This window comes from Pleurodeles waltl, chromosome 12 (genome assembly GCF_031143425.1).
Source record: "Pleurodeles waltl isolate 20211129_DDA chromosome 12, aPleWal1.hap1.20221129, whole genome shotgun sequence".
Lineage (NCBI taxonomy): Eukaryota > Metazoa > Chordata > Amphibia > Caudata > Salamandridae > Pleurodeles > Pleurodeles waltl.
In genome coordinates, this window is record NC_090451.1 from 213,661,307 (window position 1) to 213,674,552 (window position 13,246).

A 13,246-nucleotide genomic window follows, 5' to 3' on the forward strand; every position below is an offset into this window, starting at 1 on the left:
GTTCCTGGCCCAGTTCTCCATAATAAAAATACAATTAAGGGCCTCCATTAGGAGCAGGCAATGAGTTTCAGTGTTGTGCTTAATTAATGACTGTGTATTGAGCAGCCCACACCGTGTGATCCAGACACGGGGGCTGGAGAATACAAAGTTTTAATCTGACAGGAGCCTATATCAGATTTGTTAGGGGGGCCGTAGTTTCAATGCTAAGCATAAAACAGAAATTACACTTAAAACAATGCTTTGAAGAGGGGTCCGAAATATTTAAGACTGAATGGCGGACAGCTTGGGAGTTACAGGACTGTGCGTCGAGAAGTTGCTTATGTGACAGGAAATGTCGCTGAACATGTTACTTTTCTGGGCCAAAACCATCAGCCTGCCTAGCGCCTGGCACCATCAAGGCTGGGACAGGTGCAGATGAGCTTGCCTTAGGCACTTCCTCAGCACACCAGTGGCACGTCCGCTGCACGTCCTTGCCAGCATGCTCCTAAATAGGAGCAAGGCAGGAAGCAATGAGGCACTGGTGCACCGACCTGCCAAAATGGCGGGGTGTCGGTGCCGGAAGTGAGTAAGTGTCGGCACCCTCTCCGCACAATCAGCCCAAAAGGCTGCAGCGGACTGGAGGGTGACAGAGAAAAATAAAAGGCCACTCCCACAGCATACAATCCCAACAGAAGACAGTAGGTTCTCAACAATAAAAGCACCAACTCAAGCAAAGGATAAAAAATCATTACAAATAGCTCACAAATTAAAATAAGTGTAGCGGGAGCTGGGATACACATATATATAAATATGTTTCCAGTGTTGGAAATATAAAACTAATCATTGTTATGTTTTAGATCTATATTTATAGTGAAATTGAACATTGCTGTGCTCTACATATGTAATTCTTTGTGATGTCTTACATATCTAATTTTGAATTCAAGCAATTATGCTCTACCTATATAATCGTTCTTCATGTTGTACCTATTAAGTTCTTTGTTATGTTACAATTATGCATTCCCCACTTGTGTTCAACTTCCTCAATCCATTACCATGTTCCACCTTTGCCATGCTTACATACTTAGTCAATCCATTATGCTTTATCTCCTTAACCCATTGTTGTGTTCTGCCCATTCATTCTGTTCTTGTTTTCAGTCTATTCAGTCCTTTGCTGTGTTCTATCTATTACATCTTATGTTCTATCTACTAAGTTCCTTGTCTTATTATTTTATGCTTAATTAAGTCTATTTATTTGTTCTATGTATTAAATTCATTGCTTCTCCTATCAATTGTGGTATTTTTATGTTTTTATTAAATTAAAATGTAATTATTTTTTGTTAATTTCTACAAGTTTCATTCATAGTTATGTTTCACTTATTCAATGTATTGTTATAGGTTTTACTTTTAATATGTAGCAATATTGCACCTACATATCTATAAATTCATTATTATATACTATACATTCAATCATTTGCTATAGTCTAAATTTTTAATCCATTGTATCTGGAGCTGTGAATTAGTGTATTCTATCTAATGTCCCCTTTGTTGTACCCTTTCTAATCAGTATATTGTGAATGCTGCTTATGATGGCTAATTGGACTATTACTGTGTGAGATAATGGTAGACCACTTCCTAAAAGTGCTGTCGGAGAGTTAAAATCAGCTGTACGATGTGGGCAACATTGCATAGCTTAAGAGCTGGTAAACAACTCCTTAATTTTGTTTCTTGATCCTGTTAATTTGAAACCTACACTGCTATGCAATGTCGAACTTCTATTTCCTTTAGTAAAATTTCTGATGGTTTAAATCTTCCCCAGGTACGGAAGAAGGAGCAGAGGCAGCTAAGGCCTCTCTGCTGAAGAGTGTTGGCAAAATCACAGATGTTGTTTCTTCACTGGGGTTCAGTTGGTGGCAAGGAGGCCCTCCCCACATGCAGACCTTGAGTGAACTTAACCGGGTATGTATGTCCTTCGCTTGTGTAGTACACCACACAAGATGCTAGTAGGTGCTCGGTGGAGTGAGGAAGCCAGTGAGTGAGGACACTTGTACAGCACTGCACCTTGAATTCATTGTACAATATCCCTAGGTGAGAACATGGCGCTATGAATTTTGAGAGAGGTGTTTCTAGATCTGGTTCCTGGTTGTGGGATGAATGTTGTGGTTGCAGTTATGATGTCTGAAGCAGTGCTGATGATCGAGGAAATAAAGACGCTGGGGCGTATAGTGTTTGTCACAGAACTATCTCACTCTGCAGTTTGGGCAAACCCTCCTGGGAGATTATTCATAGATCACTCTTTCCATAAAGGGTGGCATTCACTCTCCTTGAGTACATTTCCTATGAATGAGCTAATAAAAAGAAAAATAATTTATTGCACGCGGTCCTTAAACACAACAGTGATTTTAAATCAGATGTGGGGACCAACTCAAACCACCGTGTAGTTGGAACGTACCATCAGCAAAGGTGTAAAAGTGAAAGTGAAAAGAACAGTATTCTGTGAAATGAAACGTGATTTGCCATTTAAAAAAATCCTATTTGTTCGAACAAAGCATAAAGCAAATAGCCAACCTCTTCAGGGATACTGTACATTTTGCACATCTTGGCACATCATTCTGATTCTACCCTTTGACAGTGTAGACCCTCGTACTGCACACTGACCAACCTTACACTGACAGTGTCCACATGGTAGGCCATGCTTAAGTTGCACACAACAACTCTGCAACGACTGACATTGTCTCCTAACTATAATGCCCTTTTAGCATTTTTTTCAGTTATTTGATTTTTTTAAAATGTAAATTATAGCCTTTTTCGGATACCTACTTGTAGCATCCCTTTTTCCAGCTCATTTCTATGTTGTTTTTCTTTAACATAAGTTAAAGTTGGTTTCGTATGCCTAACTATAACGTTACTTCAACCTTTGCTTTTTTTAGTGAATTTCTAGGGTTTTTTGCAGGTGAAATATAATCTAATGATCAAAGTTATGTATATTGTTAATTTCCCTTTCCATTGTGTTGTGAATATGCAATAGTAAGCTTTAATGTTAAAAATGAGCATTATCAAGTGTTTTATTTTTTTCTTCACTTTCTGTGCTTAGCGGTACTCTTGCTGGAGTCTCTCAACTAATGAAAGGCCCCCGAGGACGTTCTGTGTGGGTTTTTCTTCTTCTTCTTCTTCTAGGTCCCAAGAGCACCGAATGTTTTTAAAAAAATGTGTTTAGTATGAAAGAATGCATTTTATTTTAGTTTGAGCCTAGAGCTTTTATAAATGGGTCAAATAATAAGGGTCTTTTGAGTCATTTTTTTGTGCTTCGTTTTTTAGTTCCACAATCCTGTAGGAGTATCACAGGAGTATTGTAAACCTTATGTCACACATATAAAAGACATCTGATTGATTTGTACCAATGTCTTGTTCAATTTATAGGAAGTTCTCACTCCTTCAACCTCACATGGGGATAGCACTTTGGTGTTGCATCATCCGTGTGCTGGGCCCACCACTTTGCTGTGTATTTTTGTATTTTATAGTGGGATCATTATGGCACCTGGTGAAGAGAGGGAGGAAGCTAGAGACAGAGGAGAAGGAAAGCTGTTGGCGGCCCACCAAAGAATCCGTGGTATGCCAATTCTGTAGAATACCTGAAGGTGCCTAAACGTTTCCTTTAGGTTTGACCCATGTACTATCTGCAAGAAGAAGTTATCCAGGGTCATTGATAAGAAGTACAGTCACTGGACGTCTGGCATGTCGACATACATGCATTCTGTCCATCCTGTGTGCTGGTACATGCAGTGCACCAACAGGATGAGGATGGGGTCGGCCTCTACATCTGAACCCTCTCTTGAAACAAGAGATTTGGTGCCTGGGGAAGGTCTGCAAGCACACTCTGACCTTAACTGCATATCAGGGGGTGATAACTTACTGTCAGAGGTGCAGTAAAGTAGTCTACAGTGGCGAGCAGAGTACAGCCATACGGCACAAGTTAGTGCGGGAGCACAAGTGTCCAAAGAGAAACGAGGTTTTTTCTCAAACCAAGTTTAGATGCCCCGTTTTTGTTTTTGAAATTGAGCTCCATAATAAAACAAAAATACAAAAAACTAAAAATGTTTAAAATGAAAATGGTTATTTTCAGAACTGCCTTTACTGGTTTTAAAATGAAAAAAATTATGTTGTTTGTCTTGTGTGTCATTTATGTAAGCATTTGATATAGTCTTCTATAGTAGTCTATACGCAATCATAAATGGTAAGTCTATTGTTATAAATGTAAGTGAAATCAAAACACTTATAACAATAGATTTCTTTATGACTAAAAGTTTCCAATACAGTACAACACACTACCTTGCATTAATTTGCATCAAGGGGGGTTCCATGAGTATGGGTGTTTCTGCGCATCCTGTAATGCATTTTGATGCAAATCAATATCTGCAAATACTTACAGATATGGATTTACACCAAATTCTATGCATATTTGAGACCGGCAAAATGAAGAGAAATTCAGTTTTATCCTCTTTGCATATATGCTGCATTCTACAGTGCAAATACATAGAGGAAAACGCTTTAAAGGTTTAAAGGATAGTTTTAGTGCAAAAAGGGACTGCTTCCTGCACAAAAAACGATCCTGACCACAACACAGACACAGGTGTACTACAGAACCAGGGTGTCTGTATTGGTGCAAGTCTGCACCATGTGTGCCAGCACATTGAGACAGGACAACTGTACCATTTTTCATAGATGTAGAACAATTCTGTGCCGGGGAAGGGGGTAGTTGGGGCATGGCCACTTCATGTGTCTTGGGTTTCTGAAGCAAGGGAGCTCCTTGTAAAATGCTGTGCATGGGGCAAAGGCTATGCGTAGTAGGGGCTTTGCTACCTAATGAGGCTTGGGTGTCTGGAGGCAAAGCATGTGCTAGTAGGGGCTTGGCCACCTAGTAGGGCTTTGCTCTCTGGAGGGACTGACCTCTCAATGAAGAGCTCTGTAGAGAGCGAAGGCAGTGCATAGTAGGGCTGTGCCATTTAACGAGGCTTGGGTGTCTGAAAGCGGAAGCTGTACCTAGTAGGGGCTTAGCCACCTAATGGGGCTTGGGTGTTTAGAGGCAAAGTGTATGTGTAGTAGGGGCTTGACCACCTAACAAACTTGGATGTCTGGAGGGAGTAGTCTGTCCGTGAAGATTTCTGTACAAAGCAAAGGGTGTGTGTAGAAGGGACATGGCCAGTAGGTAGTTATAATTAGGGCCAACTTTCTCCATAGACAAATGTTTTTTGTTTTGCTAATAACTTTGGTGCAGTCGACGGATCGTCACGGAATTTTCAAAACAGTTAGTTCTGCTGCTGTCTGGATGGTTTTGGGGTGATTTTTTAAGTGGGTGGCCAAGAAAAAAGGAGGGTCCCAAAACACATTTTTTCCCATGCAATGTCAATGGGGATTTTGCAGTTTTTAGACACAACTACAGCCTGAACCGCTGAACGGCATCACACCAAATTTGGCCGAAAGCTATATCTTGGTCCAGAAAAAGTGTTCTTTGTTACTAGGTGTAAATCTGTTCAGACGTTTCAGAGTTTTTAAAGAAAAAGAAAATTGTATATCTAGGGACGCAAATCCTTCATGGATCTATTCCCGGGGGACTCACAGATCTGAACTCAAAGCAAAGCCCTGATTGGTTGGGTGCAACCTGAAACGAAAGTTGTGGTTGCCATTTTGATTCTTGGCTTGGCCTGGGGAGAAAATAGGAATAAAAACTTATATAAGGGATCCGAATAAATGTATCATGACCCATAGGACACGTGGAGGAGCCTTTGAGGTACCCCTCCTGGACATAAAAATGCCCCAATTTTCTTTGGCCAATCTGCAGATCCACCGCAGTGCTTAGTGTGATCGCCAGTGTAAATTCACAATAGATCCACAGATCCAAACCCCAATAAAAAACAAACACCCATTTACACACCTAACACTGCTGTGCACGGCCTTCAGGGTCAGTGTGGGGTTGGGTGCATGCAGAGGGGATTGTCCCAGGTCCTGGGCCAATCCCTGCTGCGAACGGCAAAAGGCTGTGCGTGGCGGTGGTTTTGTTAACATATGGGAATTCTATATTACTTTACATTTAAAAAAAACAAAGAAATTCACTGAAAAAAACAAAGGTTACAGGGACGTTATAGTTATAGTTAGGTTCACATTTTACCCACACAAAACCATAGAAATTATAGGTATACTTACAGTATACTTATCTGAAGAAACTATAACTCGTGAAGTTAAGTAACTTTAGGCCACAAGTAATAGTTTCTTAACATAAGTAGAACTATAAGTAGAACTATAACTGATGAATTTCTATAGTTTTGTGTGGGTAAAACGTGAACCTAACTATAATGTCCCTGTAACCTTTTTTTATTTTTTTACAGACTCATATATATATATGGGAAGAGATATACGATCTCACACTATAGGTCTCTAGTAGTGTATTTACTCTCAAGCTTTGATTACACTGGCACACTAAATTCTTTTTACTGTATTTTCACATATGATAACTAAACACTAAGCAATTACCTAATATACACACTAATGGTGTTCACTATTAAAAGCCAAATCAATTGGCATTGTTATTGTTTGTTTTGTAAGCTGGCCCAAATTCAGAAACTGGTTAAAGCCTACTAAGCATACAATCTAACTGTAAATCTTAAAATATGATTCATCCATGTATGACGTTGTTGTTAATTGTCATGATTGGTTAGGGTTGGTGCTTTGTATAACTAAAATGCTAGTGAGCATGATGATGGTTAAGCTGGTTAGAATGATGGACTTTGTTTGAAGAGCTTTCAGTAGAACATGACATGTAGTGGTTGAGATACTGGCTGGCATTAGCCTAGATTGTGGTGGGTACAGTCCTAATAATTTTTTCCCAGGGCTGGCGGTGAGTAGGTTTTAAATCATTGTTATGTTAACTCTGTTTTTCACGGCTATATGTACCAAGAAACTGAATGAAGCGAGGGCATGGGCCAGTTCAACAAATATTTGAAAAATCCCACTAAAGGTATGCCTTAGAGCATACACATCATAGTATGTACTTCAAATACATAATGGTAGGAATTCAATCTCATTTAATTAAAAAATACCCTTGTGAGTAAAGTCATTGGAAAGAAAGGCCTTCCAGTAACATTTGCTCTTTTCTCAGGTCTTGGATACACTTGTCCTGAGCACTTTCACATCCTGGAAAGCTTTCTTCCCACTTGTGAAAGATAACCCTAATGGGTCCTACACCTTCATCACAGGTGAGTGCCTAGACTCAACTTTCAAAAGAGATGGTAACTTGTCCCAAATGGACGAGTAAGTGTGAAAAATGCAGATTGACATGAGCTGCATCTAGTATTGGGTTATTGTTGGGCATGGTGTGTATTGATTTTCTGCATAGGCAGATACTCCTTTTATGTCGAGAGATACTCCTTTTATGTCAAAGGTTTAATGGAGAGACATTCATCGCACACGTGCCTACGTTCATGCAATTTAATGGTATGATGCTCTACTTCCTGTCTCATCTGGTGTCATGTGCTCTTTAATGGAGCTTGAAGCATCACCGGACCTAAATAACTTAATGGAATCTCACTCACAATCATATCTCTGGTTAGATGGATTTTTATGGTGTGTCAAACAAAAACAACTGTATTTACCTAATTCACCGTCCGTGTCAAATGTTCTATGTAGGCATGATCACAAGATCGGTAAAGATAAGGATTAATGAACATTGTAGCACAATTAGATGCCAACGAACAGCAACAAAACTTACCAGTCATTACATTTCTAAACAACATACTCAAAACAATATGAAGTGGATCATTTTAGAAAAAGTACAGGATGGACCTACAATACAACATAGACTACTGCTCTGAGGACAACGTTGGGTTTTCAAACTCCTCACCCACATCAATGGTCTTAACATTAAAATACCTTGTTTGTCACTCATAAAGAACTGATCCTCCAAATACAACTCCACTTGGTGTGATCGACAGGAGTTAATTTGGACTGTTTTTCTAACTTAGCCCACCGATGGGTATTCTCACCCTATAACATTTAGCATCTGAGAGTGAAATCTTCTTGCCCCACACACAGAGCCTAGAGTTACCCCACTATTTCGTAATATATAACATCAAGAGGCTTACAGTGTATTTGATGCCAACTTTGCAACATTTAACCACATTCATGCTCTAGTAAGGTGCTAACTTTGAGTGCCACCCATAACGAATATCTTTTCTAGGCACATATTGAAACTGTGCTGTGATAAGGGGTGGAAAGGTTTTTTTTTTTTATTTGGGATCTAATCATATCCTGTACCCTACCACACTCAATAGGACAACACAATCCTGGCCTCCTACCTGTGGTTAAGCTTCCATCACAGTGCTCTGCGCTCTATCACAGAATCCAGGAACTTCTTTCTACTACATCCAGTTTGGCATCCGCCAGCTGCACCTGGTACACTGACACTTAATATTGGCATACTTTTGATGAAGCCCACATCATGTGATGCTTTCCTGGCACGCATGTCACAGCGAGGCCTACATCAAGTGACACTCTCATGCAGAATTACGACATGCACATTATGTTGGGATGATAGTCACGTACCAACCCCAACAGCACGCACCCACTCACTTCCAGAGTACAATCGAGCGGGTAGGTTCTCAAGAACATCTCTCATTTCGCAAGTGAGTGTCCACCTTGACTACAGGCTTAGATATTGGTTGCTTAAGAAACAAGATCATCGAATTATTGACTTGTATAAATATATATTTATTTGCTAGTTTGCAAGCTCAAGAAGCAGCTCCATGGCACTCTGAGCAACCTATCAACTTTCAGCAATGGGAGAGAATGCTCACTTTGATTACACATATAATTGCACCAGTTTTCGGATTTTGCAGTGAACACACAATTTGCATGCTTGGGCACAAGTCTGCACAATCTCAGCACATTTTAGTTCACCCAGTTCCCTTAACAATCCCCTATCGTCCCTGGGTGTCAATCAGTGCAAAATCACTGATCTTAACTATCTGGGGTTTACTCTCTGCTCCTGACCTGAAATTATGTTTCACGGGATCCTATTGATGCTGCCCATTACAGCTTCCATCAATATTTGCTTACATTCATCCAATAGACTGTATTGGTATGGAGCCTCACTTATGCCCTCTGTGCCAGGGCACCCAAAGGGCCTAACATCCATTAGAAATTGAATGATGGTAACATATCAAAGGATGTAAACGGAGTCTTGCTTATTGACCCAATGCTGGTCTTTTACATTTTATGGTATCTTATGTAGGCCTGGTTGCAACATTTGTTATCCAGGACTCTACATTTACACCAAGTAAAGGCACCAGATTAATAACGGATTCTTAGATGAAGTCTCATAGTTTTCATAGGAGGACCACTTTAGTTCATCACTAATAGGCATGCTACATGACACACAGAACACATTAACATTAAATGGTGTTATCAAAAGTACAAAGTATTTATTTAAGACTCTAGCTATGGACTACAAAAGCTTAAAATGTAAATTTTATCACAGCTATTATTGTTCATTACTAATGCAACAAGGCCTATTGATATTATTGTTCATTGCTAATGCAAGAAGATCTGTTGAGAGAGGACTCAATACAACATGGAGCTGAACCAATGGAGAATAAACAGCCCTAGTATGAGTGTCAACATTCTGCTCTATGCTGAGGACCAACAGGTACCCATTTTTCAGTAGCTACAGCTACGTATTAAGCCCTTACCCAGAACCTCTCACCCTCTTTTGAAATGTTTAATTAGAATGGATTCTTCATATTCTTTTTGATATGGGGCAATGTCATATGCTATTAGGTACCTGCCCTATAAGACTTGGAAAGCTACTATAGAAAATGAACTCTTCTATAAAAGATAATAACTAGGTACACTTTCTATATTACCACTTTTAAGTCATCCTAAATATCCCAATGAAACATTATTACATAGGCATTGATCCATGTCGTTGAGGGTATTTTTGTACCCTGTGACCTCAGATACTATTCTTACCTTCTGGTAATAAGACAGCTGTTTCTAATGAAATACAAAGTGATAAGTAGGTACAATTTAAGAGGCAACATATTCAAAGAAACTAAAAGGGAGTTTATATAAGGGAAGCCAAGGTCAGTCTCTCCTGATCCCTCCAAAAAGGCAATAGCAGCTACATCCATCTACATTACTTTATAACTTACTGAAACACACAGACTCCATCTTTCTGGTGACACTCTGCAGTCAGTGCATCTCTACAATTCACCATGCAATCTCAATCCCAGTTCCACATCCGGGTGTAAAGGCATAGCACAATATACAGAGGGACATCAAATAACTAGAGGCAGTCTTGCTGAATCTAAATGTATTGTCTGGACCGGCTCCTGAGGAGGTTAATCCCGCTTGTTAATAGGAGGCTTTCATGACTATGTTGTGCCATGTGCCAATTAATGAAGTAGTTTAGGAGCCCAACAGGCCCCAAAACCTTTTAGGGCATGTTAGTAAAGAGACACATTTTAATCAGTAATCAAATTAACATGACTGCATCATTTACCCCATACACGGGTAATCGGGCAATAGCCAGTGAAAAAATTGGTACATTTCTCAATCCTTTTAACTTTCCCACCAGATATATTTCTTTCACTTATGTTGCAAATATATGGTGGGCCCCTTTAGATGTGATGTTTAATAAGGTCCTGACGTTGAGCGCTGTCCCACCAAATAGCTCAAGAACTCAAGGCAATAATTGTTCTACTCTAAAATAGGAGATGCTGAGTGTCCAGGAAATTACTGGCCAATATATATGCTTGGCAGAGAGCATAACATTTTGGTGTCCCTTTTTGCAAGGTTATCCCAAAACCTTTTGCCTCTGATCTCCTGTTTTTGACTGGGTGCTGTATATTGTTTTTGCTGGCTTTAGGCTCTGGGCATTTTACCACTACTGACCACTGCTAAAGTGCAAGTGCTCTCTGTCTAAATTGTACTGTTGATTGGTTTCTCCATGCTTAGCATATTCGATATACTAGTAAATCCCTTGTATAGTGCACCAGGTGTTCCCAGGGCCTGTAAATCAAATGTTACTAGTGGGCCTGCAGCTATGATTGGTCCACCCACATGAGTAGCCCTGCAAACATGTCTCAGGCCTGCCATTGCAGTTTTAAACTGCCAATTCGACCTGCACCAAACCTTCCCCTTTACTACATGTAAGTCACCCCTAAGGTAGACCCAAGGCAGTCCCGTGGGCATGGTGCAGTGTATTTAATATGTAGGGCATATACCTGTGTGTTTTACATGTTCTTATAGTGAAATACTGTTAAATTCGTTTTTCACTATTGCAAGACCTGTCTCTCCCATAGCTTAACATGTGGATTGCCCTGAAATATCTTTCAAGTGTAATTTCCCATTGGGAGCAGATAGAGATTTTGAGTTTTGGGTCTCTGAACTCACAATTTAAAAATACATCTTTTGGTGAAGTTAGTTTTTGAATTGTAGGTTTGAAAATGCTACTTTCAGAAAGTGGGCATTTTCTTGTTTAACCTTTCTGTGCCTTTGCCTGTCTGAAGAATACACGTCTTGGTCCGGATGACAGTTGGGCTGTTTGTGAATTTACTCTAAACAGTCACACAAAGAGAGCTGAGGTGTGCCCTGCATTTCCTGATGGGTCTTCCTGAGCAAGAGTGGTGGGAGGAGCTGATGCTTGCACCTGAAAAGAGCTGTTCCTGTCCTTACACAAAGCAGTCTCCAACCCCTTGGAGTGTATCAGGAGGGCAGGGAAAGGCAGGGTCTTGTGTACTACAAAGTCTTCTCTTTGATGTTTGCCTACTTCAAAAACAGAAATGGGTATAAGTACTGGATCTCTGACCCCCACATAGTTAGAATCCTTCTGGACATTCTGCCAGGAAGAAGAGCTGGATGCTGGATGCTGTAAGAGGGACTGGCACTCTGCCTGCTGCTTTGCATTCTGGCCTGCTGCTTCTGTCCTGGGAGTGAAAGGACTGGACTTTGCTTTCTACATGCTGCTTCCAAAGGTTCTTGACGGGCTTGTACTGATCTTGCCTCATGTTAAATCTCAGGGACATCAAAGACTTCATCTGCCAGCACCTGGGCTCTCTTGCTGAGAGTCTTGACTTTCCAGGTGGTGCCAAATTCAGTTCCTGAGCCCTGGGGAGTGAGTTCTGGTGCAACCAAGAATAAACCAAGCACATCGACTCCAGAGTGACTTTGGAACCTGCACCCCTGTCCAACTCTGTGCCGCTGCCTGCACTGGAGCCGGGGTCCCCGCTGAGTGCAAATACCGTAACCGTCGCCACGGGCCTGATGCCGCCACAGCACCCCTGAAGTCCTGCCACAGTGTGAGTCCAGAGCACCCTGTCACCAACGTCTGTGGCACCCGATTCCACCGCAGCACCTGTGGCCGTGTGGTGTGACCGCAACACTGTGAAGTCGACACTTTGCATCTTAACCTGTTGGATTCATCCACCCCGCCTTGTTCTAAGAAACTGATGCCTTACAACAGACATCACCTCCCCTGCAATCGTAAGTAACTGACGCCACATCCTCCCTGCCTAGCAGTAAGGAACCAACGTCTCTCCTTCCCAGTAGCAGTAAGAAACGGATGCCGCACCTGCTCCAGCAACGGTTTACCTCCCCGTCTCCGTGCAGCGTCTTTGTTTCCTCATCGTCTTCCAAGGTACTGTACCTGGGGTCTGTGCGACTCCGTGACTGGCCAGCAGTCCCTCGTGAGTGTCGTCAAACTGTTGGAAGCAACTCCGTCAAGATGCCATGATAGCCCCAGTTGGAGCTATTGTGTTTCTAAGTGCTATATTAAGATTTAATCTTTGAAAATTCATATCTTTACTTGTGTAAGTTGGATTTTTGTTGTTTTGTTCTTGTTTTACTCTGATAAATATAGGCTATAGGAGTACTTTTGTGGTGTTTTCACTGCGTATGTGTGTCTGTCTGTATGTGTGTGTGTGTGTATACACAATACTTTGCACATTGCCCCTGCGATAAGCCTGACTGCTCATTCCAAGCTATCAAGGAAGTATGCAGGGGTTATCTTAGCTGTGTGACTCGCAGTCCCTGACAAGAGTGAGGATACCTACTTGGACAGGGTCGAACCACTGCCAAATAGAGATCCCTTTTATAACATTAGGCCAACATAGTCAAGGCACACTTGGAAAACACGTATTCACTGCATATTGCTAGGCAGGTTTCTAGACCGGTATCAGCATAATTTAAAAGGGTGTGAGCCTGATGGCCTTTGTAGGGA

General features: G+C 41.1%; 1 protein-coding gene across 2 annotated transcripts in view; it reads left to right on the forward strand.

Moving 5' to 3' along the window:
• Nucleotides 1-13,246, forward strand: part of LOC138268676 (uncharacterized) — a 72,850-nt gene that overhangs the window by 37,996 nt on the left and 21,608 nt on the right. For both annotated transcript variants that reach the window (XM_069218556.1, XM_069218557.1), the window contains exons 3-4: nt 1,796-1,935; nt 7,130-7,226. In XM_069218556.1, the coding sequence (XP_069074657.1) occupies nt 1,796-1,935; nt 7,130-7,226 (237 nt within the window). The remainder of the gene's footprint in view (nt 1-1,795; nt 1,936-7,129; nt 7,227-13,246) is intronic.